A 25,007-nucleotide genomic window follows, 5' to 3' on the forward strand; every position below is an offset into this window, starting at 1 on the left:
TCTTGTACAATAGCTTTTATTATTATTCGAGCACATTATTAGTTATACATCAAATAACACATATAGATATTCAAGAATTATACTCATATAATCGTATACAAAACATAACCTACTGATTAAGATAGCAAGAACTCATTTATATTTACAGTACTGATTATAGTCGATATGCATACAGTAAGTTAATATGAGTACACATCATTGTTACACTAACTACCAATGATGTTACAATGTCTTCAGTGTTACAAATAGCGGTGGTAGTTCATATGTATTACACCATTTATAGTCACTCCGCCACGTGGACGGAAGTGGAGCCGATCACTTCCGTCAGCTGATTGGATGTGAACGACGCCATGATTTTTCGTTTCCCCGCCATTTTAGGAGTGAAGTATTCGGAGAATGTAACCATTTCGTTCGGCATTACGTCCCTAGAAAATAACAAATTGACATCTGATAAAATTAAAAACAAGAACGTATTGCTGATCGCAGTACACATGGTGATTTGTATTATTTATTGATCAATATATTTATTGATATTTTCACAAAAAAATCTCTGTTTGTAAAAATCAGTTTTTAAGCATTGAAAAAGTTGTTTTTTGTTTTTATAGCTACTGATGTTAAAATATTTAATGCATTTTCTAATACATTTGGATTCCAAAATAACTATTATTAGTGACGGTTTAAAGTATCCCCTTAGTATTAAAACTATTAAAATAAAATAAACATTTGTTAATAATAATTCCGAGGTGAAGTGGAAGTATTATTCAGTTCCTCAACATTGTGGAATGTTAACAACTAGAAGTTTCTTGTCTGATACTACGAGTATTACATATTTTTTATAGTAAATGTAATATTATCATGTATCGTTTTATTGTAATAAAAAAATATTTTATTGTATTTTATTATTTTGACGACGAGCTTAGAAATTTTGATTACATACTTATGTATATCGCACCCAGTGCTTTTGATTTTAAACAGTAATTGTTATGAAATTAAATTTTCGTCGTTTTTTATTTTTTTCGACTATTAGTTTCATTTAGTTCTATTTATTATTTCTATGCAGTTTTAATATTTTATGAGTAACAGAGTAACAGAATTTCTTATAGTGCTACAGTTTAAGTTCGACAGTCAATTTTAAAGAACAATGAAACATGGTCTACCAACAAAATCTAAATTTGTCACAGTGTTAAACATTAATCGCTTTTACACCTTTATTCTGGTTATAAAGTTACGGAAGAGCCACAATCTTTGTAATTTTCCTAATAAAGTGCATACGTTTTGAGTATATAAAAGATAAATTACAAAACTTTTTGAGATTTTTTCTCTTCTTTTCTAATAAAAACATCGAAAACCCAAAAGCTTTTGCATGTGTATTAATTCTTTTTTTTTAATAAAACATTTCCTATTATTCTACTACTGCTAATAAGGACGTAAAAGTATTTGAATTTTCATATTTTTATCATACGGTTAAAATGAAAATAACCACCAGTTCACTAGAATTAAGAGCTGATGGCCATAGATTTAGATGTATAAATCTAGAATCCTGAAGATGTGTACATTTCTTATTAAAGCCCTTCTTCGCAATTACTGGTGTATTTAATAACTGTCTACTTCAAAACTGCTGATTTAGTACAAAGGGACAGAAAATGTAGATTTCTCTCAGAAATTTTTAATACCTCGAAAACGGTGTTTACCTCGAAATGTTTGCTTACTCCATTTGTTCTATCTTTTCGGATTGAACTAAAATTTTAGATATTATTCGCATTTTTATTTTCTCTTTATGGCGAAATATAATTCTTTGTGCACAAAATATTTACCATACAGTTTTAAAAGAGGCAATTATTCATATTTTTATTTTTTTACGTCAACGTAATAGAACTTTATTTGTATGATGATAACTGATAATGTACCTGATGGACCTAAAAAGATTATTACTAAGCAATTAAAATGTGGACTCAATACAACGTTTTTGACGAGTTTTAGTGTTATTTCACTTGGTTGGTAGGACACAAAATTTCATGGAACCGAGTATCTTGTAAGCGATGCTGATTCCTATAAACAGCTTACCTGTAATGAATGACCTTGGGCCGCTGCAGCCCGGGGCCCTCCACGCTGAAGGAACAGTTGGACAAGGCGTTGTTCAGAGGGTTCTGGAACGAGAAGTTCGCCTGACACGCCTGTCCGACTTTTGGGGAGCCTTTCACCTGGAATATGTAAGGGATAGCGTTAATGGTTAATGCAGTTTATAAAATATACCTATTATTTAATAGAATATAACTGTTTTTCAAATCGTAAACAATTCCAATTTTAGATGGTGGAAGATTGCGTAAGTAGAAGAAAGAAATAGGATGGACATAAAAACTGAACTCTTTTTAACTAGCTTCATAGTAATATAGAAGTGAACGAACTGCTAAAACCCGCCTATTTCCTGCTGCATTTGTTAGTCTCCCTAATCCATATAAAAAATTGTACACCTTCCTTTAAGAACCCTAGATATGGTTGAGAATTTGGTCATCAAGCGGCCGAACTTTCAACTAGCTGATCCCCCCCCCCCCGATTTAAGAGGTCGGCTGATTGAATGGATCCCATTCTACGCTCTGATATAACCAAATTCATTACTAGATGATCATCCTTGAATAAAAGATCATGTTAACGATTGGTTATTGTAACATTTCATCGCACTCATGGCGTTCAAACTACTTTCCACCCACTATTTTAGTGTTTCTCACAGATGATATCGCTTATAGTTGCTCTTGTACCATATTCTATGCATTATAAAAACGATCAAACTAATCGATTTTATTCGGTTCTCGGTTCTCAAAGATTCTTTACACTGTCATGGTTATGACTGGTATTGGATGAGCATTGTAAACATTTTGCTAAAGAATGGTAGCGCAAATGGAATTAACCATTTCAAATACTTAATGGGGTAATGATTTGTTCTTTTGAATAAACTCAAACTAAAATATTTTTATTATCAGACAACCATAAGAATCGTTTCATATTTGTTTAATAATATGGCAATATATAGGCCTATCGTATAAGGAAATTAACATCATTTTCAACACCAGAATGAGTACTATACGTGGCCGAGACATACATTCGTATGGGACAAGAGGCAGAGATACCTACCGAACTGGAACTCACAGGACGGGGGTTTACGAACACTTGCCTTCGCAGGCAGGAGTTCGTTTTCTAAACAAGTTGCCAAATTCAATCAAAAACGCCCCAACGCCCAAGGCGTTAAAAGCTCGTTTAAAGCGCTTTTTAGCGTCTCAAGCATTTTATAGTGCTGACGAGTTTATGGCATTCGACTGGGTGACCGCACAATTGGAACACTGACAACCAGCGCTGGAAAATGGGAAAATTGGCATGAGTGAATGTGGTGCGACTGAAATTCTGTATGTTTGACTGGTCTCAATGTGGATTGATTGGTCTTAATTTTTAGAAAAAATTACTATTGCTATACATTTTTGTAATGTTCTGGCAAAATAAAAATGATTTGATTTGATTTGATTATGATAATCTTTTTATCCAATAAAACATTTTTCTCACTCCAAAAAGATTGGGTATTGCCAATTTAAACCCAGATGGCAAACTATGGTAAAATTATGTACTATAATAGAGCGTTTTGGAAAAAGGTGTTTCTGACAGCCAAGTAACTAGTGTAGTAGAGATAATAATGTGTCTATTTGACAAGAAAGAAATTATTTTTGACAAAAATTGCTATACTTTTATAGTCTATATAAATATGAATCCTCAACGTGATAGAGATCGATTCCATTCTGTCTTCTGAAGCATAAACAAGGCTTTAGTCCTTAGGTTTCATAACTCCATATAAACAATCCATATGGTGGCTCATATAGGGATAGAATCATCCACAGTATTCCATCAGTATTTCCATCAATTTCTAGTAGACCTCTTATGTTAACTCTTTACCTAATTTGCAAAGTATTTCATTTAAATATTTCATGTCAGTTCCTTAGCTAGAATGCATGGTTATGTTTCTGTTATGTTTTATGCTATGTTACGTTTTTGATATTTATTTTTGTTAATCACTTATATTTTTATATGCAAGGTAAAATTTGTTATTCTAGTTGGGTTGCATTGTTGTTATCGTTAGAATGTGTTATATTTATATACTGTGTTGCACAATGTATGTTGCTATTAACAACTGCATGTCTTCTTCGAACTTGCAAATATGAATCATTAAATTTATGAGTTAGCGTATTTATTAATTAATATTTATATAAGTATTGTCGTTTTGGTAACTTGTATTATGCATATAGCCTACTTATTGTAATCAATTGTAGTAATGGCTGCTGCCGTTGGAAATAAATAAATAAAAGAGTATTCATCCCCCTTTTCTTGAAAAGTCATCTTCACCAGAAAATGAACCCAACTTGATTAATATAAACAATTTGGAATTCATTATGTTATGTCAAATGTAATTTGCTGTGTTCAGCACTAATAATGTTTATACAGCTGAAACTTTTAAAGTACGCCATCGTTTACCTCGACGGAAAGTTTTGGCTTGATCAGCTGAAAGTCGTCTTCTTCACTCCAAGTCTGCTTGGTGTCCTTGACGCTGGCGATGGCGTAGATCTTGACGAGGCTGTGATCGACCAGCTTGTCCACGTACTCTTCTGGCTTCACTGTGATTCGCACCGTCTCCTCTGGAGAACATTATCAAATATTATAAGGGTCATTACAATAGCCATGTGATGCTGGCGGTACCCATATTAAAAATTACATTAAAACATATCGCAACCATTTCTTTAGCGTTTGCTTCGATTTGTTTAACTATTTTCAGCGTTTATTCGGTATTCATGTGTGAATTTTAAAACACTGGGTGCCTCAAAATCGCTAGCGGCATCCATTCATTAAAATACGCCAAAAACTAGGGGATTTGTATATTTAAAGTTTTTTTGTAATTAATTTGTTAAATGTTTAAAACAACAAAATGAGACATATTTTAAATGTGAAACAAACTCTCTAGCTAGCTAAACAAAAAACGGTTCTATATATATATAAATAGCTAGAGAGTTTGTTTCACATTTAAAATTTATAATTTGGGAGTGCCGATGGCCGAGCGGTCTAAGTCGTTGGACTTTGGGTCTGAGTTAGAGATAACGCAGGTTCAAATCCTGTCTGTGACCATTGCACTTTTTATCAGTACCATTGGCCTTGTACTGTATCGACTCTCCCCCTTCTTCTGTTTGATAAGATCCTCGCACAGGCCAGTGGCCCATGAGGGCGGACAGAATAAGGCTTAAAAGGAGATCGGCCTGTCCTTACAAAAAAAAAAAAAATATATATATATATATATATATATATATATATAATAGTATTAACTCCACATTACAGGGTTATCTTTATATTAGAATAATGAATAGTCAACTAGAACCCTTTAAAAATTATTTTATTTCCAGACACATGTTTCGGTACTAAACCATCATCAGTGTGAACATTAACCTCTAAATAAATAATAAACCGTAAATAATTTAAATATTTAAATAATATATATTGATATAACACAGTTGTAATTTTGATTAATATTCTGTATATAATTCTAAAATTTGTTCAAAGATTGGGTTTAAAATTTTATATTCGTGTATATATATATATATATTGGATATATATGTATATTGGATAAAAAGATTATTATAATACTCATTCTGGTGTGGAAAATTTTGTTAATTTCTTTATATGATATATATTGCTATATTATTAAACAAATATGCAACGATTCTTATGGTTAACTGATAATAAAAATATTTTAGTTTGAGTTTATTCAAAAGAACAAATCATTACCCCATTATATATATATATATATATATATATATATATATATATATATATATATATATATATATATATAGTTGTTTTAGGCGTATTTTAGTGAATGGATGGCGCTAATATGAAATTAACGGCACCCATTTCGCTTTTTAAATTTCACACATGAATGCCAAACGAACATTTAAAATATCTAAACAAATTATTTCGATATGTATAAATAATTTTTATATGGGCGTTGCCAACTTCACACGGCTTATTGCACTATGTGTAGACCGACGGACGGGTTTAAATCGAGCACTAAGAACTTTGTCCAGTGATGTTTTTATGATATGAATCATGTCAAATCTAAAACAAGAATCTCATGAATCATATCGTCTTTCCCCTCCTTGGCAGTTCCGGTTTCGTTTCAGTTCAGAGGCAGAAAGGAAAGAGGGGGCGGCTCACTAGACCATGTCCTGCACTTGCAATGCGATACAACAATGCCATTCTTATGCATCCTCTACGGATGCATTTTGCTTCTCATTGCATTTAGGTTTAGAATGCTTATTTTGATACTACGAAGGATCAACCAAAGGCTTCACCTCGTTCTTAACTAGTACCAGGGAGGTCTCTGGCGTTAACAGTGTTCTAAACAATGAATACCAACTCTCCATTGAAGGCTTTGAACACATCATTCACAATTCAGTTTTTTTTGTGACATGATGTTGGCTGACACCATGCTGAAAGAAGTATATTGTTCGAAATTCGTGGGAATATACATAGATCGAGCGAGGGTTGACTTGGAATGATCACATCGACCACGTTTGCTCCAAATTGGCCTCAGGCATTTATGTTTTGAGGTCTGTACCCAAATACTGCCCGAGTCAGGTTCTGATGATGGCGTATTATGGCTTGATTTACACCCACCTCACTTACGGGCTGGTGTTGTGGGGAGCTTGTGCAAACAATCAATTCCTGAGAGTGTTCAAGCTGCAAAAACAAGCGATCCGCATTATCGCTAAGCTGAAATTTAGAGAGTCGTTCAAGGAAGCCTTCAAAAATTTGCAACTGTTGACGCTACCCAGTCTCTACATCTTGGAAACAACTCTGTTTTGTTTGTCTAAATGTGCCATGACGAATGGCCGAGACATACATGTGTATGAGACTAGAGGCAGAGATAACTACCGAACTGGTAGACACAGAACGGTGGTTTATGAGCGCTTGCCTTCACAGGCAAGTTTAGTGTCACAAACATTTTATAATGTTGACGAGTTTTTCGCTTATGATTGGGAGACCACCAATAAATTAAAAAGACTGACAAAATTCGTCGCTGGAAGCGGGAATAATTGGGGAATGAATGGATGTAGGTACGTTTGCAAAATTGTATGTTTTAATGAGATTTCTTGTGGTGTGTTTGACAAAAGTTTTAGCAAGTAAAAAGCAAAAATTTGACATTTGCCGTGCGTTGTATAATATTCCGGCAATAACAAACTGATTTTTTTTTGTTTTTATTTTTTATGTTTTATTTTATTTTTTTTGCTATACAGACATCTCTAACATTACAATAACGAATGAAAAATGAACTGGAATTGCGTGAAATTAGAAAATATTCTTCATTTTTTCATAGTAAAACATTTACTTATTTAATAGCAAGTACTGTACTACCTAAAGTACTGAATGTTAACACCCTCAGCTCCACGTGAAGCGTACCGCTAATGTTGTTTACACTTCATGTAGGGTAACAGAGAGGGCTGTTGCTTAAATTGTTAAAACGCGTATATTATGTTTCATAACATACTCTCCACCCATCAAATTACTCAGATATTCCTGATTGTTACCTTTAGAGTGTTGAAAGAAAATTACTTACTCTGATTTGGGTGCAGCGTGAACTCAGCTTGTCCTCTCTTCAGTCCATGGACCTTGACTCCAGTATAGAACACAGAGTATGCGGACAAAACCGCGGTCACCTGATGAGGTCTGGATGCCTTGTTCTGGAAAATGTGTTCCACGTAGTTATTAGTCCAACTAAAGTCTTATGCTTAGTGTAACTATAGCTGTCAAGGAATGCCAAAAGGGAAGCTACTCACGTGCAGATGTACTGTGACGCTAAAGGGTTGACCGAACATGACGTGGTCAATTTCGATCAAATCAAAAGAGACATCTTCGGTTTCTCGTTTTTTGATCTCGTAAAGCTTCTGGGCCGTGGGTACTCCCTTGACAGCATTCAGAACAGCCAAGCGCTCTGCGAAAGACCCTGAAGCAAAAGATGTTCAAGAATGTTTAATGGAAGCAACTTCGCGTTCTCAAGATTATCTATCAATTGTAATTTTAGTTCATTCACTGATAGTGTAATTCTTCCAAAAAAACAAATTGTGGAATTTACTGGCAAACTTCTTTTTCTTATTTTTTACCTTCTGGATTTTTATACAAAGCCGTGACGTCCTCCATGTCTCCGTCCCCTTCATCATCGTCCTTCCCCACACTCTTAGTCACAATCTTGCGACCAACACTGGAATAAACCAGGGTTTAAGTAAAATACAGACAATATTTTGAAAATTTAAGAGTAGCAAGATAAAAGTTACAACACTCACTGGTACTGGTTGAGCGAGAGCCGCGAGAACCCCCAGTCGGACTCGGGGTTCTCCTGGAAGTGACAGATGTCGGCGTTGACCTCAGCGAACACGAAGGGAGTATCGTGCAAGAACCCGACCTCCCCTCGCAAGACAGCCTCTACTGACGCGGGTCCACATCTGAACAGATCTGCAAACAGAACAGAAGCAAATACAAATTTAATCAATAGACATGTAGAAGACCTTTTGTGCTTTTCGGCATTTAAAGATAATTTTACCTCAGGTTGAACGACTTACCCCCACTGGCCTCTTGCGGAGTTGCATCGATAATCTGCCAGCCACCGTATCCAGGAGGAAGGTCTGGACGCGACATCCAAACGTCGTTCCAGACATGGTAGTTCCAGCAGGAGTCCCAGCACTCGCCGTCCGGACCGCCCTCCATCAACTCTCCTTCCTTGGTGAAGTACTTGTCCACGGTGAGCGAGCAGTTGGTATCGTGGGCTGAGACGTAGTTAGTGACTGAGCGACATGGGATACCAAGAGCCCTGCACACTGTGTAGTGAAATAGAGTCAGCATTATTGTTTTAAAATTACATTGGGTTAAGAGGTTAAGAGAAACAATTGTATCACAAAATAATATAGATGTGTTATTGTTATATAACACCTACACATTTTAGCACACTTTGAATACTTGAAGACAATAAGAAAAGTCATCTATCTTCTGCGTCCTTTGGTTTATAAGCGTTAAAGCATTGCTGATGCTGTGGAGGTACATCTTCAGTCAAGAGAAGTTAAATTGAAATTGAAAATGAGAATAAGAAAGGTCGAGATACTCAGGATAGCGAACGTTGCACAATTTTCGCTTAGATGCAAAGAATAATTGAGAGTTAAGACGTTGGACCTTTAATCTGAGTTAGAGACAGCGTATGTTTGAATACTGTCTATGACCGAAGGATTTTGTATTGATACGATCGACCTTGTATTGTATTGACCCTATCCCTTATTATGTTTGATAAGATCCTCGCACAGGCCAGTGGCCCATGAGGAAGGCTTAAAAGAGGAATGGGGGTTTTCAGAAAAAATTGGATGACTAGAGACATTTAGTCTATTTTATTATCATACTGACTTCTCTTTTCTGTAATTTCGTCAAAGTCAAAAGAGGTCTGTAAATTAGTAAAACGTACGTTCCTATTCTTCTCACGAATATTAAGTTGCATTTAATCAATTAAGTTTTGATTATTTTTTCTCAAACCTTTCTATGGATGATTCTCGAAATTTTATATATTCCAGTGAACCATAACTTCAAAAGCTTATTTCACGAGATAATGATAGTTGCTCTAGGAAAGGAACAGTTGTCAGAAATAATGCTGAGGATGCTACCTGTTACCACAGCTCCAGAGAAGACCCAGCACTGGCCATACTTGACGGGCTCTCCTCCATCCCGAAGGTACTGTTCCATGATGGCCACGGTGCCAGTCCAAGCCTGAGGGGCAGTGCCGTCCCTGTAGTCCCCATCCCACTTGCCTATCAACAGCCCATCCTCATCCACAGAATTTACCTACAGACAGAGTTCCAGAATTCATTGCAGAAATGGTCAAAGATGTGTTTTAATGAATTATTGATATTAAGATATAGCTATAACACAGAAATTGGTCAAAATATTACATCCTGCACCTACAGTAGCTATGGTGGGAAGGGTTGATTGGATGTGAATGTTAAGTTTAGCTCCAGTTCATCTCCCTCTTAGTTCAGCGTCTGGAACCTGATGCTGTCACAGAATTGACTCCTGGAATCTGAAGTCATCTTGGTCTGAAGAAGTCCAAAGAAATTCGGCTACGACTTCTACGGAGAAGCTCAAAATGAACTGTTTAAATTGCTAGATAAGGTCACATTCAGATGCACTAAGAAGGTAAAATGGAGCTAAACTCAACATCCATGTGTAACAATCCTGACTTGATTTTTATTGTAATTAAAATTATTAAGCATACTTTGCAATAATGATAGGAATAATTAATAGTAAATTATGCTAATTTTAAGAACCTGAGAGTCCTTTAAACCTTTATTTTTGCGTTTCTAAGACATTCAATAATATTAGTAGTATTAGGTAATATTTTTGGGGATTGATTGATTTCTAACTGCTTTAGATGTTATTCATTTTCAACAGCAGTAATCTTTATACAAAAGTTAAAAGAAGCTATGGAATATTAAACGCAACTTTTGTGATTCCATTAATTCAATAGCTCAATCTGTTTCCATATGGATTAGATTAATAGTAACGTTGCATATTCTTTAAGAACATAATTTCAAAAAGACTTTTTGACTCTCTGGTCTCAAGATTAAGGTGGATTTTAAATCTAATTCGTTAGAGATTTAGGCTGTTGAAGCACTATGAAGCTGATACAACACCATCGCAGATATTATATATTACCATGACCAGTGGCCTAACTAGCTCTTGGCTTTGGGGGATGAATTTGATTGAAGGACACACCACACCTGGTTACATAGAATAAATCTGAATAAATATTTATTTAAATATATATATTAAAGAAAAACATTTAATGAGTTTTATATAGGGATTTTGCGGGGAGGGGTTCTGTACTCTCATTCTCTGCTTAGTTACGTCACTGACAACTACAGTAATAAAATCTTTACTGGACGAGATGATAACGAATAATTTTGTAATATTGCTTTTCAGAGTAATCAATCTAGGGTTTTAATATTCCAAATCAAATTTAAATCCTCATCCAAATGCAAAACAATACTCCCTTCCTCTTTCTCATATTTCTCAACCTCTGGTCTGCTACTGTACTCACCACGGCCGAGATGGCCCGCGCGATCTGCACAGGGTTCCCTCTATTGGCGTGAGGTACATCAGACTGCTCCAGGAGGTACATGGTTGCCGGCAGCACTACATCGTCGAACTGCCCGAAGATCCATCGCCGTCCCTTGGGCTGTCTGTAGGACCCCTTCCATACCTTACCTGTGTCGTTCAGGACGTACTCCTGCCGTTCGGCATCGCTCTCGATATACACGCCGTCCTCTGAAACATGCAGAGTATTTTTTTTAGACTAAATGCTTTAAAAATGTTTTAGTGTATTATTTAATTACAGCATATGAAGCATTAAGGATTATGTATTTTACGTTATTGATATATTTCTTGGCATTTTGTACTCTAAAAATTTCTGTCATTATTTTAAAATGTTATAATGGCCGGTCTTTTAAGAGTGAAACTGTTTTATATTTATATCATCATTAATGTAGTACCACAAAAGGAAAGAGGTAATTAAATATCATTAATACTAATTATTGTGTTGTGTAGTTTTTTATTAAGTGCATGTTTTAGAGTTAGTGAAGTTGACACACAACATGGTGGTTTTGTTTCCTGACTTAGGGCTGTTCACAACGCTCTGGTATGATTTGTTTATTTTAACCTAGTTTGTAATTTTGTGTTAGGTTAGTTATTTACCTGAAGAGAGATCAGATTGCAGATCTCGAAACGTAGTGTTACTGATTATTTGTTTCACTGAACAATGGCAAATATCCATAAAAATCATGTTTCCTTCACAATCCTTCCATCGTAAAAACATACACATCAATCAAAGTAGGTAATTAAAATGAAAGCGTTTGAATTAAAACAGTTTGTAAATGATAGAAGTGTGTATAAAAATCACAGACACACATCACACTGATATTAGGAAATATTTTCGTGCTCTTTTGTTAGAGCAGGCCGCGCGAAAACAGTCTGATGGTGGTTTTTGTATCTAAATCCCCCTCTTCACCCCGCACCCAACACTGTTGCCAGTTTTACGTGAATGGAAAATTATTGATCCAACTCAACATCTGTTGCAATAAACCGTAAGAAATATAGGTACATTTGAATTCATTCGTCTGTTTTTCAGACAACATGCATATCAAACAGAAAATAATCTACTTGAACATACTGTAGCCATGCCATAGCGGATACAGCTGGTGAGTCGGCAGCGAGCGATGTGGCAAAACTGTGTCAGATGTCATAGGAATATTTAAGTGCGGGTTACAGTAGTGCATTTTAACTCGTTTAACCAGTACCAAAGATTATGTCCATATTTTTCAAACAGGCTGTAAGAAAACAGGCCACCAGAACTATAAACATTCCTAGTACGTCAATCAACAATAAAATTCCTATAAATCGCTTAATCGCCGTCATGAGCGGAAAAAACTTATTTTATAGGCTTTAAGAAGTCATCACGGATTTAATAACCTTGATGGATTCCTTGTGACTCGCATGGTTGAGAAATCAAAATTGGTTTTTTTTCAAGCGAGAATGTTGTTCGGCTTTCCTCCTACTAAATATACTGTCCAAATATAATTGATTGAGCGTTAACTAAGCCTATTACTCATAGGAACGATATATATGTCTGCCTGTCTGCCCAAGCGAAATCTCTAAAGCCAACTGAACTATAGACTGAATTGTGCATTTAGCTGAATTTCTATATTGGGAGCACTGAGTTCGATGATGGTTCATGTCACTCCATGGGATTTGGCTGAGCGTTAGCAAATATATTTTTACATTGGTATTATGGATTATCATGATGACAATGAGCCTATAGCTGAATAAATAAATGTGTAAAAAAACTCAGTATATTCACAATAAATTTTAATATGTGACATACTCACACATATAGAAAAACTATCCCAACACATTCTACATCATTTTTAGTGCTTTAGTTGTGTAGACTTACACAACTAAAGCACTAATATGGCATCCACCAAGACTAATATAAAATCCAATTTCGTTAACAAAAAGGAAAGTATCATGCAGCAAGATAACTTGGGAAATATTTATTTGTAGACTTGAAATTTTGTAGGAAACTTCATTTGTGCATAGACAAGAATGAGTTCTATGATCATTCAGAAGGCTGATACAATTTCTCTTTTGTTGGCAGGGGATGTAATAATTCATTTTCCGCATGATTACCTGCAGGGCTATATGTCAATAACGAAAATACCTGTAGACATAACATTTAGCATGCAAACTCAGCGAAGCCTGTTATGCGACACGTGGTGTGGCGTACCCCTACTTTATAACGTAATATAAAGCTTTAGAACGATGTAGATAGTTTTTAAATACGAATTTGAAAAGTAAACCTGAGATACGGGGTAGAGTACGATAAGCGGACCCGGTTTTTTATATCGAAATTGGCAAACGATATTACTTAATCATAACCACTGATATAATCAATCGATACCGATTAATAAGAATAACTTAAATAATCCATATCAACAGCTGTAAACACTTTAAAATAATACTTTTGTAATGTAATATTTCAATTTTATATACGAGCATTTGATTATTAAAAATCAGAATTTTAGAAAACTACACGACATTGTTTGGAAAGATGATAAGACATATTTTTCGTGACTTCAACATGTTGGACTCGTACCGAAAAACTCATTATGTGAAATTTGTGGGAAAGAAACAACTGTAACTGTGAGAGGAGCAAATAATATGGTCGTCTTCAGTTTTCCTAATTTTGGTTATAATAATTAGTTTTATCACTGTAAATATTAAATTCATATTTTAATTTAAAACATATAATTGTTATTAAGGACTATAGATACTTTTATATCGATTGATAGTCTAGGATTTGAGATGCGAATATTAGGTATCGATGATTTCATTCTTCGATATAAAGAACCGGGTCCGCTTATCGTACCCTACCCGAGATACGTCACATATTATATGTACATTGATAAATAAAACTGTTTTAGCAACGTAATTAAGAATATTTTAAAAGTGGACTTTGGTTAGGACGTGATAAATTTGAAATTACAGAAAGAATAATGATTAGGCTACACGAATGGACTCTAGTAATATTTTGATTTTAAATAATATTACTGTTCCCAACTCTATAAATAGATTGTCTCGTTAATGTAAAAATAAACTAATTGTAAAAAAGTTTACTTAAAAACTTGTTTGTCTTATTGCGAGCTTTCGGAATTCATTGACTCAAATTACACAAGGAAAAATTGGTTCACAAAATCGAGCGTATAAATAATGAAATGTTATTTTAATAGTTTCGTAAGGAAATTACTGCTAATACAGTGCCAGTATCAGTTGAATATTCTTAAATACATGTTTTGTACACTATCCTTAAAATTAGATGCGGTTAAAACCAGATATAACCGGTTGAAAGTAGTCATACCTATTGAGTCCGATTTTACGAGCGATAATGGGGTCAACACATGTTCTAACTGGCTGAGCGTCAGCGAAGCCTTTCACTCGAGAGGCTGGGAAATGTTTATTTCTGCCTGTCTGTCTGTCTGTCTGTCTGCCAACACGATGTCTCGAGAACGAAATGATGTATAGATTTGAAATTTTGCATTAAACTTCATTTCTATACAAACAGCATCGAGTTTGATGTTGATGCTTATCACTCCATGGACTTGGGTGAGCATTAGCAAAAATCGTTCATTGGTCTTATGGGTAACCTTGATAGCAATGCAGAGAAAATTTCAGAATAAATAGGTTTTCAAGCAAACTGAGTTTAATTGTATGACATTTTAATGTGTGACGTAGTAAAAAATGCAGCCTAACTATCTATCCGTATGATGTCTGTAAAAGAGTCGGTGAACACAATTTATCTTTTGTCTGCTGGAGGATGTAGAGATTTCTTTTCTGTATAACTCACTCTCTATCTGTATTTCCTAAGGACATCTCAAAAATAAAATAAGCTATAGACCTACATTTCGTATGCAACCACAGTGAAGCCATATTACGCAATTCGTGGTGTGGCGTAACTATTCCTTGTTTATTCTTGTTTAACACGAACTAGTATGTAATATTTGTATATGATCGATAAATAAAGGTTTTTTTTTAAATAAATATTTGAGTTACTATCGAATTAATTGTCACAGACCATATAAAGTGTATCACGACAGGTCCAAAAACGTAATTTTTCGAAATTGAAAAAAATGTCTTTTTTCACTTATCTATTAAACTTTTGTCTTATTGGTTGCCATTCTGACAAACTATTAACAACATTATGAATTAAACTAATAAACAAGAGCGCCACCCTTCAAATAAACCTCCTATGTCCGTACGACTAGCTTGAAGAATTCTTTCAGCCAAACAAATCACACAAATATTCAATCTTCTATTATTTACAGGAATAACATAAAATATCACATGTTGAAAGTGATAGATGTGGTAGACACTGTGAAGAATATTAAGAAGCAAAGATATATTTCTGAAAATTGTACTGTATGATATGTCTACTTATAAATACATCAGCTTTTGTTACGTCGACATGCTAAATACTGTAAAGCCCATTGTTTTACTTGAAATATGTAAAAGGTTATGAATTCTCAAAACTGTTTAATATTTTGTATGCGGTTGAAGCATCCAACGACATTTCTTGTTCAGACTCAAGTGCATTGGGAAATGGTTATGCGGAAGGTGGAATTTTTCCAAAGACATTAAATGACTTCCGAGTTACTTAGAGATGGGTCTTAGACAGGGGTCCTGTCCTTCTAATAGTGAACGTAGGCTTGAAGTAATCTAAAGCAAATTATGTAGCCCATGCGTGTCTCAGGTGTTGAACTGTGCATACTTTCAACCGTCTGCTCAAAGGCAGTTTCTGTTAACAGTTACTGTTAACATTTTATGAAAGTTTCGCTAAATTTCTTAAAGTGGAGAAGCATATTTAAAAACTGAGTACTATATAAAATGTTTTCTACTTCAATTTATAGCATGTTTTACAGTCAGACAAAATACACTTTAAATTAAATACATTCACCGACTGCCGAACCTCTAAGGAAAAGAAAATTAATTATAAACGTGAAATTGTTGTATGTTGTGTAAAAATCTAAAGATTGTGAATAATAGTTTAGGTATGTCTGGCATCTATAAGAATAATTGTGTACTGTACTGTGAAAGAAAGTCGAATTTCAGAAGGACAAAATAAAGAGATGTTGAAAAATATCAGCAAAGTCCTCATATGACTGAAATATTTTTCAAGCTACTGTACGAATAGATACCGTACTTTTCGTTCAAAAGCATCTTTTGAATAATTTATAATATAACCTAATTTTCATCCTTACTTGCTGTTTGGGGTGCAAATTTAACCGTATTAAAAATGAGGTAATTCCCATACGGTAATTACGGCCGCACCCAGGTATTTATTTGGGAGGGGGGATTATGAGGGATAAACATTAATGTATACTATTAATATAAAAAGGAAGTAGACAATAATAATATAAATACACTTTTTGCTAACATTTTCTTATAACTCAATAGTTTTAGTTATGTTCAACCAAAATACTAGATAAAACTTAATTGGGAAGGGGAAGGGGTTTTGTTCCTTCATATCTATCAACTGGGCAGGACCTTGATAATTGTGTAGAAGAGTCCAATTTAGTAAAACATAACAAATCGTTGCAATTACTTATTGATGAAGAAGGTGTCATTTACCTTTACACCAAGGATTGAAGAGGATGTATATGTCATCCTCGACGTTAAAGTCTTTGATCTCAGATCTCGCCTGTCCAGCCGTAGTGGTCTGGATCCTGCAGTGCCATATCCCCACGGGACAAGTCGATGATATCTGAATCTGGAAGGTCAGATCATAGAATGTTTAGATGTTTAGAATCGTTTATTTCATTTACTATATTAAGTTAATAAGTATATTTAATATTTCGTTCATAAAATTGGTTCTACAGTTAATTCAATTGCTTAAGTTTTGAGTATAGAATTAGAATTTTAGAATTTTGTAATGTGAAGTTTGAATTTGGAAAGTTATCGTCATTTGTAAAATATTTGTGCATAATTAACCTTAGTGTTCGGTTTTTGACACCTGAAAAAGAGGCTAGATTCTAGTCTTCGAAACGTCAAATACATTGGAATAACTTCTCCAATGGAATTCATGAATAAAGAAAAGAGTTTCTTTAAACGTTTGCGGTGTAACAACAAGTGTTAATTTCCTATAATTATGGACAAGGTATAAGAGCCAAACCATATGTCGCATAACAGGCTTCGCTGAAGTTTCTTGTAAAATTTCAAGTTTATAGCTCGAAGTTTTGTAGTAGTTTTGCTTTGTCGAGAAGTCTTTCTGACAGACAAACGAGCAGATATGATACAGAAAAGAACTGGTTGCATCCAATAATAAACTAACAAAAAGTTTACAAAACTACGAATAACGTTCATTTAATAAACGTATATTAAAGTTTCTGTTTTATTTTTTGTATGTGTTTATTTTATTAAACATTAATTTTTTAACCTTTTATTTGTTTATTATTGGCTTATTTTACACCATCCTCTTCATAATTATATTCTCTACAGCTTTTGGTTACAACGTTTGCGTGTTTATTACCTATTTAATGAAGTTAATCTACTTCAAAGCTAAACAAAGTATGTTTTCCGAAACAGAATTTTGCATATTTTATCTAGTTCTATCTAGTATCTAGTTTTATCTAAGTCTAGAACGTATTTTATTTTATTTTACAATTCACTTTACATAAAACCCGTTAAATTTAAGACCTAACTTTACGCCATAAAAACCAGTTTCGCTTTATTTCCATCCTTTCCCAATAAATCGGGTGTAATCTTTCTCTGGCTGTAGTTCGCTAACAAAGCTTTTTCTATGTTTATAAGTACCTTTTTCATTATTTTGGTGTGAGGAAACAACCTGGGAAGTTTGTCGGGTTACTCGTGGAACACACAGTATAAAGCTTCAATGACGCTCAGCCAAATTCCATGGTTACTCATGCACCATCACAAAACTCATTCTTGTCTATGTAGAAATGAAGTTTTATGAAAAAAAATTTAGTGAACTAAAAGTAGGTCAGTTCGTTTTCGAGATATTGTGCGGACAGACACGGAAAGTTTTAATTAAATTTTCCCAGTCTACGATTATTAAGGCTTCGCTGACGCTCAGCCAACAACTTTGAAAGGCAAGGACATTTATGAGTGAATTTTAAATCATAAATATTCAGTTAAGTGGAAGAAGGAGGAATTGTTGAAACATTATTTCATCATATCAAAATGGCACGCATATTTGTACCGTGGACTTTAGTTCTAAATTTCAATTCCTTTCTAGTTTTATTGCAATCGCTGTTGCGACTATTTTACATTAGAACTTAGGGTTTCGAACATCCAACGAGTATTGTTTAAACAGCATTTAATGTAGGTCTGTCTGAAATTAATGTCTAGAACCAGTTGTTGAATTTTACATTCTGCCTTATCTAAATCTCCTCATAATAATATTTTGTTTATCAGATAAACGATATTCCTGGAAACAGAAAGCACTGTACACGAATGCGCTGTCGTCTTGAATAACATATATTAAGCATTAGCATATTAATATAGCGTGTTTATAAGGAAGGTGTTAAATGTCCTGTGTTAATCACTAGTCGCCCATCTTGCTTTATTTATTGCAATTACCAGAACGTGTTTGTAATTAAAATCAAACACAGCATTCCATGAAAACCCCACTGATTTGCATATTATATCAACGACAAAAAGCCCAGTCCATATTAATCAAGGATGGACACTAATATAAATGCCTAGTGTGTAGGACTATACCAGCCTTGACCCCAGGTCTCGGTTACCTAATACTGGGGACGAGTGACCCAAACAACAACAGGTGTGTGGCAAGGTCACCGACTGTTCTGGCCACTCGGGCTTCTATCTGCTGCACTCAGAAGTCGAATATATCCACAAGTCCTCATAACATTTCATCGGTGGTAAAAATAAATCAGTTGAAATCAAACTTTTCAGAAATTAGAGAGTATCTAATCTCAATCACAATCGCTATTGTGATGTCAAATGTTGATAAATTACAAGTAAACAAAATTGGCTACACTAATTTGGATGTAAAATATTAGACATTTCGTGCAGCTTATAGAATTTATGTTCATAAAATTGCATTATGTCGTGATTTTTACTATTTGGATAGTAACTCTCTATTGGCTAAGAGACCTTTATTGATACAGAACTTATCCGAGTAATGTATTGTAACTTATTCATGTGTATTTTCTCAGTACAAATTTCAGTTTAACCCCTTTTAGCGACGAGCATCTTAGGTAATATAACGGCAGAGTTACTGGTGCGGGTTGTCCCGTCGAGCGCCGCGGCATAGCCGCAGAGTACTTTGCAGTAGTACCAGGGCAATTTTACGAATTATGACACACGTAGATATAAATCGTTCTCATTTTGGTAACTTTTATGATAAACCAATGATTTTGGTCTCATTTTTTCGTTATTAATAGGAAAACAATGATATGTAATGGAATTTATGAAATGTTGATCTGTTAAAATCGTATACCTTTAAAAGTTAGATACTTTTTTCGATTTTTAGTGTGTAAATTAAGAGCTCAATAAATGCCTGAAAAAATATTCAATCAACAAACCTCTGTATTATAATATATTTAATTGAGAAAGACCCGTGAAAATTTGAAAATAATACTAACAATTCATATACTTATTAGTAAACAAAGAACAAAACTGTCTTTTACCATAGAAACGCATGTGTCGTTAGATAACACATTTTAGTGTGTATTGCTATTTTGTTTGAATATTATATTAATGTCAATGCAGTGCTACTTCCTATAGTACATTTTACATACATTTCAAAAACCAGTAGGCTACTAATTGTATTGATATTAGTCAATAAATGGTTGTGAAATGTATGAAAATGTTGAGAGCCTACATAAAGGCTCTTGGCGCTTGACGACCGAACTTGTCCAAGCCTATATATAGGCTCTTGGTGGTTCACCATCAACCTAACTTGAGCCTATATATAGGCTCTTGGCGCTAAAAGCGTTAAATTATATACGCCTACATGAACCTGCACTGAAGTATTCCGGACTGTTACAAGCTCCCTTTGTTGTAACATAAATTACTTGGTCGGTCAGCTGACTATTGTGACCACAGGCACCGATTGCTGACGCGCCAAATCCAAACCTATAGCTGCCACATCCAGTAGTGAACATGTGATTTTCCCTTTAACGAGACCGACAGATCGCCATTCAGCAAAATGTTCAAAGGTGAGTCTATTTTTTTTATGAAATCTTGCATCACTTCGTATAAAATTTTTCAGTTTTCCATATTATTGATAAAATCTAGATTTGTATAGCTAGTACCTCTGCAGTGATAGTGTTGGAGTCCTGGTGATGTAGCCTGGCATCCCACTTGCTCTTGTCTAGAGTCAGTTCGCGCTTGTCGCACAGCTGGACCAGGTTCCTCGTCCCCTTGGTTATAGTAGGGTTAGGCCCTGCACAATACAATAGTTAGACTTGTAGTCTGTACCTCTGCAGTGATGCAGTGATGGTGTTGGAGTCCTGGTGATGTAGCCTGGCATCCCACTCGCTCTTGTCTAGAGTCAGTTCGCGCTTGTCGCACAGCTGGATCACGTTCCTCGTTTCCTTAGTCCCAGTAGGACTAGGCCCTGCACATTACAATAGTTCTTTTTCTCTGCAGTGATGCAGAGATGGTGTTGGTTGGGCCTGACAGCCCACTTGCTCTTGTCTAGAGTCAGGTCGCTCAGCTACACGTGGATCAGGTTCCTCGTCCCCTTGGTCACAGTTGGGTTGAGCCCTTGCACAATACAGAGCCACAGGCCGTGGAGAGTTCCCACTACCTTACATGACCACGTAATTCATGAATTACACTAATGTCCAAGAAAACCTTTATCTTTCTATTTGAAGGCTGTAAAGTTTAGTCGTAATATTATCAAAAGTCTGTCATTGCACTAAGCTTAGTTATTTTTAATTAGAGTTGCATTCATCCGCTCTGATTGTGGTAATATAGCTTATATTACTCAAGTGCCATAGCATTGTTGTTCTAGAAGATTTTAAAATCTCAAAAAATTCAACTTCACAATTTATTCCAACTAAAAACCCTAAAAGACTTGGTGAGCTTTTCTTACAAAAAATACTATTGTATACTACATTTACCAATTTTTATTTTCAGTAAATACTACAAGTTGGTGATAAAATATGCTACTTTTCTAGGTCATATATAATTATTTAATAGCCTAACTATGAGTTATTATTTTCGTAATGCTCTTATACCATCGTTTGGTTGGTTTGTAACCGAGTATTTTGATCATTGAATGGAGAAAATGTGTTTAAACACCATTTCTTACGTTTTTGTTATTTGATTTATTTTTCATAGTTAGATTATTAAAGTAAAAATATAAATTAGGTAACCAAAACAACTTAGCTAATCTAGATAGTTTAGTTTTTAGGCTTGCATGGTAAGTACAAGTGGCTTTAGTCATCTCGCATTCTAGGATAATTAGGCAAACTAAATAAAAAAACATGTAGTGGTTTAAGGACGTCCTTTAAAGTTCCTAAATTGATCGTCATTACGAAGAAAATCGAAAGAAAATCTAATAGTCAGAAAATATTAAGAAAAGCAGTTTTGCGTAACTACAAATTAATAAACTGATAGCTATATAATAACTTACTTTGCAATATGTAACCATGTGCATATAATCTATGGATACTGTTAATTCGTTTCCAGATGTTTATGAAGAAGTGACAGCCTACCTTTGATTTTTATTATTTCTTGAGATTGAACGAAACATGTTAGTATTTGATTCTAATTCTTTATAAAAGTATCAATTAAAGCGAAATATTTTTTTTACTCTCTCAATGTCATATAAATTTATTTAATTTTCTAACTACTATGTGCAATTTTAGTCATTTGTAATAATGTTAAGAGTCCTTGCTGTGAAATCGATACCAGTTGATATTTATATTTTCTTTTTGATATTCTTTGGTATCGATTGTTTGGATTCGATACTAACGCTTCGAGGAATGGCACTCACCGAAATCGAAAATGAAACGGACAAGGTCCTGGTGGATGTCGAAGGGTCGGTTGAACCTCACGGCGAAGAAGAAGGCCTGTCCCCGGCGCAGCACCGGGGTTGGCGGAGTGTCCACTACCAGCTCGAAGAGGTCGGTGTGGTGAGATTTAGCGTTATCTCTGGCATAAAGCTCCGTCAACTCTACACTGATGGGGGGACTTGCGATCACTGGAAAAGAGCGATTTTTTGCAATAAGGGTCTAAATGAACGACTAATTAGCTAATTAACATCCTGCGGAATGGAGGAGAGGTGAAGATTAGGTTGGAATTAATTTGTTAAAACATTACAACACATAGGGGAAAAGTTTTTAATTAAGTTCAACTAAAACTTTTTTGATAAATTAATTACTGAGTTGATTAAAAAATCCTTGGAATCTGTTAACAATATTGTTACAAAAAAAGCGTAACATTGCGTTTCGAGCATTGAAATCTACCCTCTTCGTCAGGTGCCAAAACCCTTCTCTTTTACTGCCCTTCTTTCCCTTCAAAAAACCTCGAAGTACTCATTAAGGCGCCGTTATAGAGAACGTCCCAAAATACCACAGGAATTGGTTACATGTATTTCCTCGTCAGTATCCCATTTTCACTAGTGCGTATGTGATGTGTTGTTTGTGCTGATGGCTACTGTGCACAAATTCTCTCTCTCTCCAGTCTGGACTTTATACTGTTGGTGTACCAGTCAGGTAACGTTTAAGCCTTTGCGTATCGGTCAATTGCCGTACTTTTTTCAGCTTTTTGAGTATTAAGGGTTTTGGCACTTGAAGAAGTGGGTAGGTTTTAATCTTCGAAACGTTGTGCTATGCTTTTTTGTAACATATAACTGAGGCAAATGTCCGAAATCCTATTATATTTCCAAAATACCATAGTAAATAACAAACTTTAAACAGAGCAGTGCTTAAAAATTTAGAAACATATTTATTAATTATATTATTATCAACAGATTCCATGGATAACGCTGATTTTAGACCTTTTATTGGTTTAAATATTGCATTGGGACGACAAATTTCTGTATTTTAAAATCAAAATGTGGATGATCGTAAATGAAAATTATGATCTACACATCCCATTGTCAATTGCATTTGAGAATTTAATCAATCCACTTAAAACTTATAGGAATTAAAGTTGGATCACTCTTATCCCCGCGTGAAGTTTCATAGTACGGATATTTGTACTTGTTGTAAAATAACATAGACCCCTAGGGCTTAAAGTGTTATATACCAATACTTGACTAGCTAATAAAATACACGGTGTTATAACAAAACGCATTCATGTTAGGCAGTACAGTACAACATACTCTAGAACATGGTTGTCTATAAACTTCATATTGCTAAACAACTTTTGTTTTCTAATTAAGAACTATAAAATATTATTATAACAGTTTTCCTCTTAACCCTTTCAAAACCCTGTCTGGAGGTAGGTATATTTTGGAATAATCGAACCATATTGTGATGTCTAATATGTGCCATTTTTCATATTTTTATCTATCAAAAAGTCTGACCTTATCATTTGAAAGCTGAAAATATTGTTAGTAGTTTAAACGTTTAATTTTCGAGGACCATAATATTCGATAATGGGTTCTATATTACACATATGTGAGTACATACTCAGGTGAAATGAAAATTACATAGAACTGCACACATGGAATGTTCCATTTGGCCATCCAACAAAATCCTATTCTTCAGGCAATCATGAATATAGGTAATACCTTAAGAATATAATTGATTTACTTAATACGAATGATGCGTGTTAGATATCAAGATAAGGTGTAGTAAATTTCTTAGTTTTTTACTATTCTCACCTTCAGCAGGTTTGGAGTTGTCCTGAGCTCTTCTCCTAGCGTAGTCGGCGGCAAACCGCGACAACATGTTGCGTTGGTAGTTGCGTACATTGCCGCCTGAGCGGGGGTTGCGACCTGGGGCGGACATCTTCTAGAACTCTGGAGAAAACATGAAATGTATAGAGATAGTGTCTTTGTTTAAATACAACATTAACTTTTAACCCTCTGACTGATATATATGACAAGGAACGTTATAACTAAACTACTATGTCTTAAAAACTAATATATCTCAAAAATATAAAATGTTATAAATGTATCTATTTGTGATCTGTTTTGTTATCACAGTATTGAGATAGTGGATCCAACATGTCATCACCAGTATCATAGAAGTATTATGAGGAGAGGTTAGAATATCACCCTACTCTCCACCAACCGCCAATCAACGGCATCAGCTTCTTTGACTTAAATGTTGATGTAAGTAAAGTCTTAGTGTTAAACTAAGTTTCCACTCCACATTGCGTCAAAACACTGCTAAAACAATTATAACCTTGAGATAATTCGATCTCGCTATGGTGAGTCATCTCGAAAATTGATTTAAGAACCGGTTGTAGTAAAATGACCTTAAGTTTCTCTCCATAAGAACAATGTTAATCCGCATGCAGATTTACGCCCTTATTATTAATCGTAGCGCTATGGGAGATATCTTGTTTCAAGAAATAATTCATATGCATCCAAAAGCTTTTTGTGCAAAGTGGACATTTTGAATATATGAAATACAACAAAGTTAAACAAATTTTGAAATGTAAAAACCTACAAAACCGTTTCAATACGCAATAATTATAACTTTAAAATTAGACATTTCCCGTAATTCTAAAACTAAAAAAGGGTATAAAACCACATAAGGTTTAACATTGTTCATATTGGGAAAAATTTAAGGTCGTTTTCCTACAGCAGGACCTTAAACATTTAAACTGAAACTGGTTAACCAGTGATGCAATTCTGCTTATACAGATATGTGAAGGGAGCGGAATTATCT

General features: G+C 34.6%; 1 protein-coding gene across 1 annotated transcript; it reads right to left on the bottom strand.

Annotated features, from left to right (window-relative positions):
* LOC124364289 (hemocyte protein-glutamine gamma-glutamyltransferase-like) lies at positions 1–24,130 on the bottom strand. Its single transcript, XM_046819644.1, has 14 exons — positions 23,993–24,130; positions 22,157–22,363; positions 20,466–20,596; positions 16,798–16,936; positions 11,159–11,385; positions 9,726–9,903; positions 8,643–8,897; positions 8,367–8,535; positions 8,187–8,284; positions 7,863–8,029; positions 7,643–7,766; positions 4,513–4,673; positions 2,065–2,201; positions 1–425 (listed from the first exon to the last, which is right to left on the bottom strand). Exons 1-14 carry the CDS (start codon positions 24,117–24,119, stop codon positions 284–286), a joined length of 2,262 nt encoding a protein of 753 aa, XP_046675600.1. The 5' UTR covers positions 24,120–24,130; the 3' UTR covers positions 1–283.
* Between the last annotated feature and the right edge of the window lie 877 nt (positions 24,131–25,007).

Source organism: Homalodisca vitripennis, chromosome 6, assembly GCF_021130785.1.
Source record: "Homalodisca vitripennis isolate AUS2020 chromosome 6, UT_GWSS_2.1, whole genome shotgun sequence".
Classification (NCBI taxonomy): Eukaryota; Metazoa; Arthropoda; class Insecta; order Hemiptera; family Cicadellidae; genus Homalodisca; species Homalodisca vitripennis.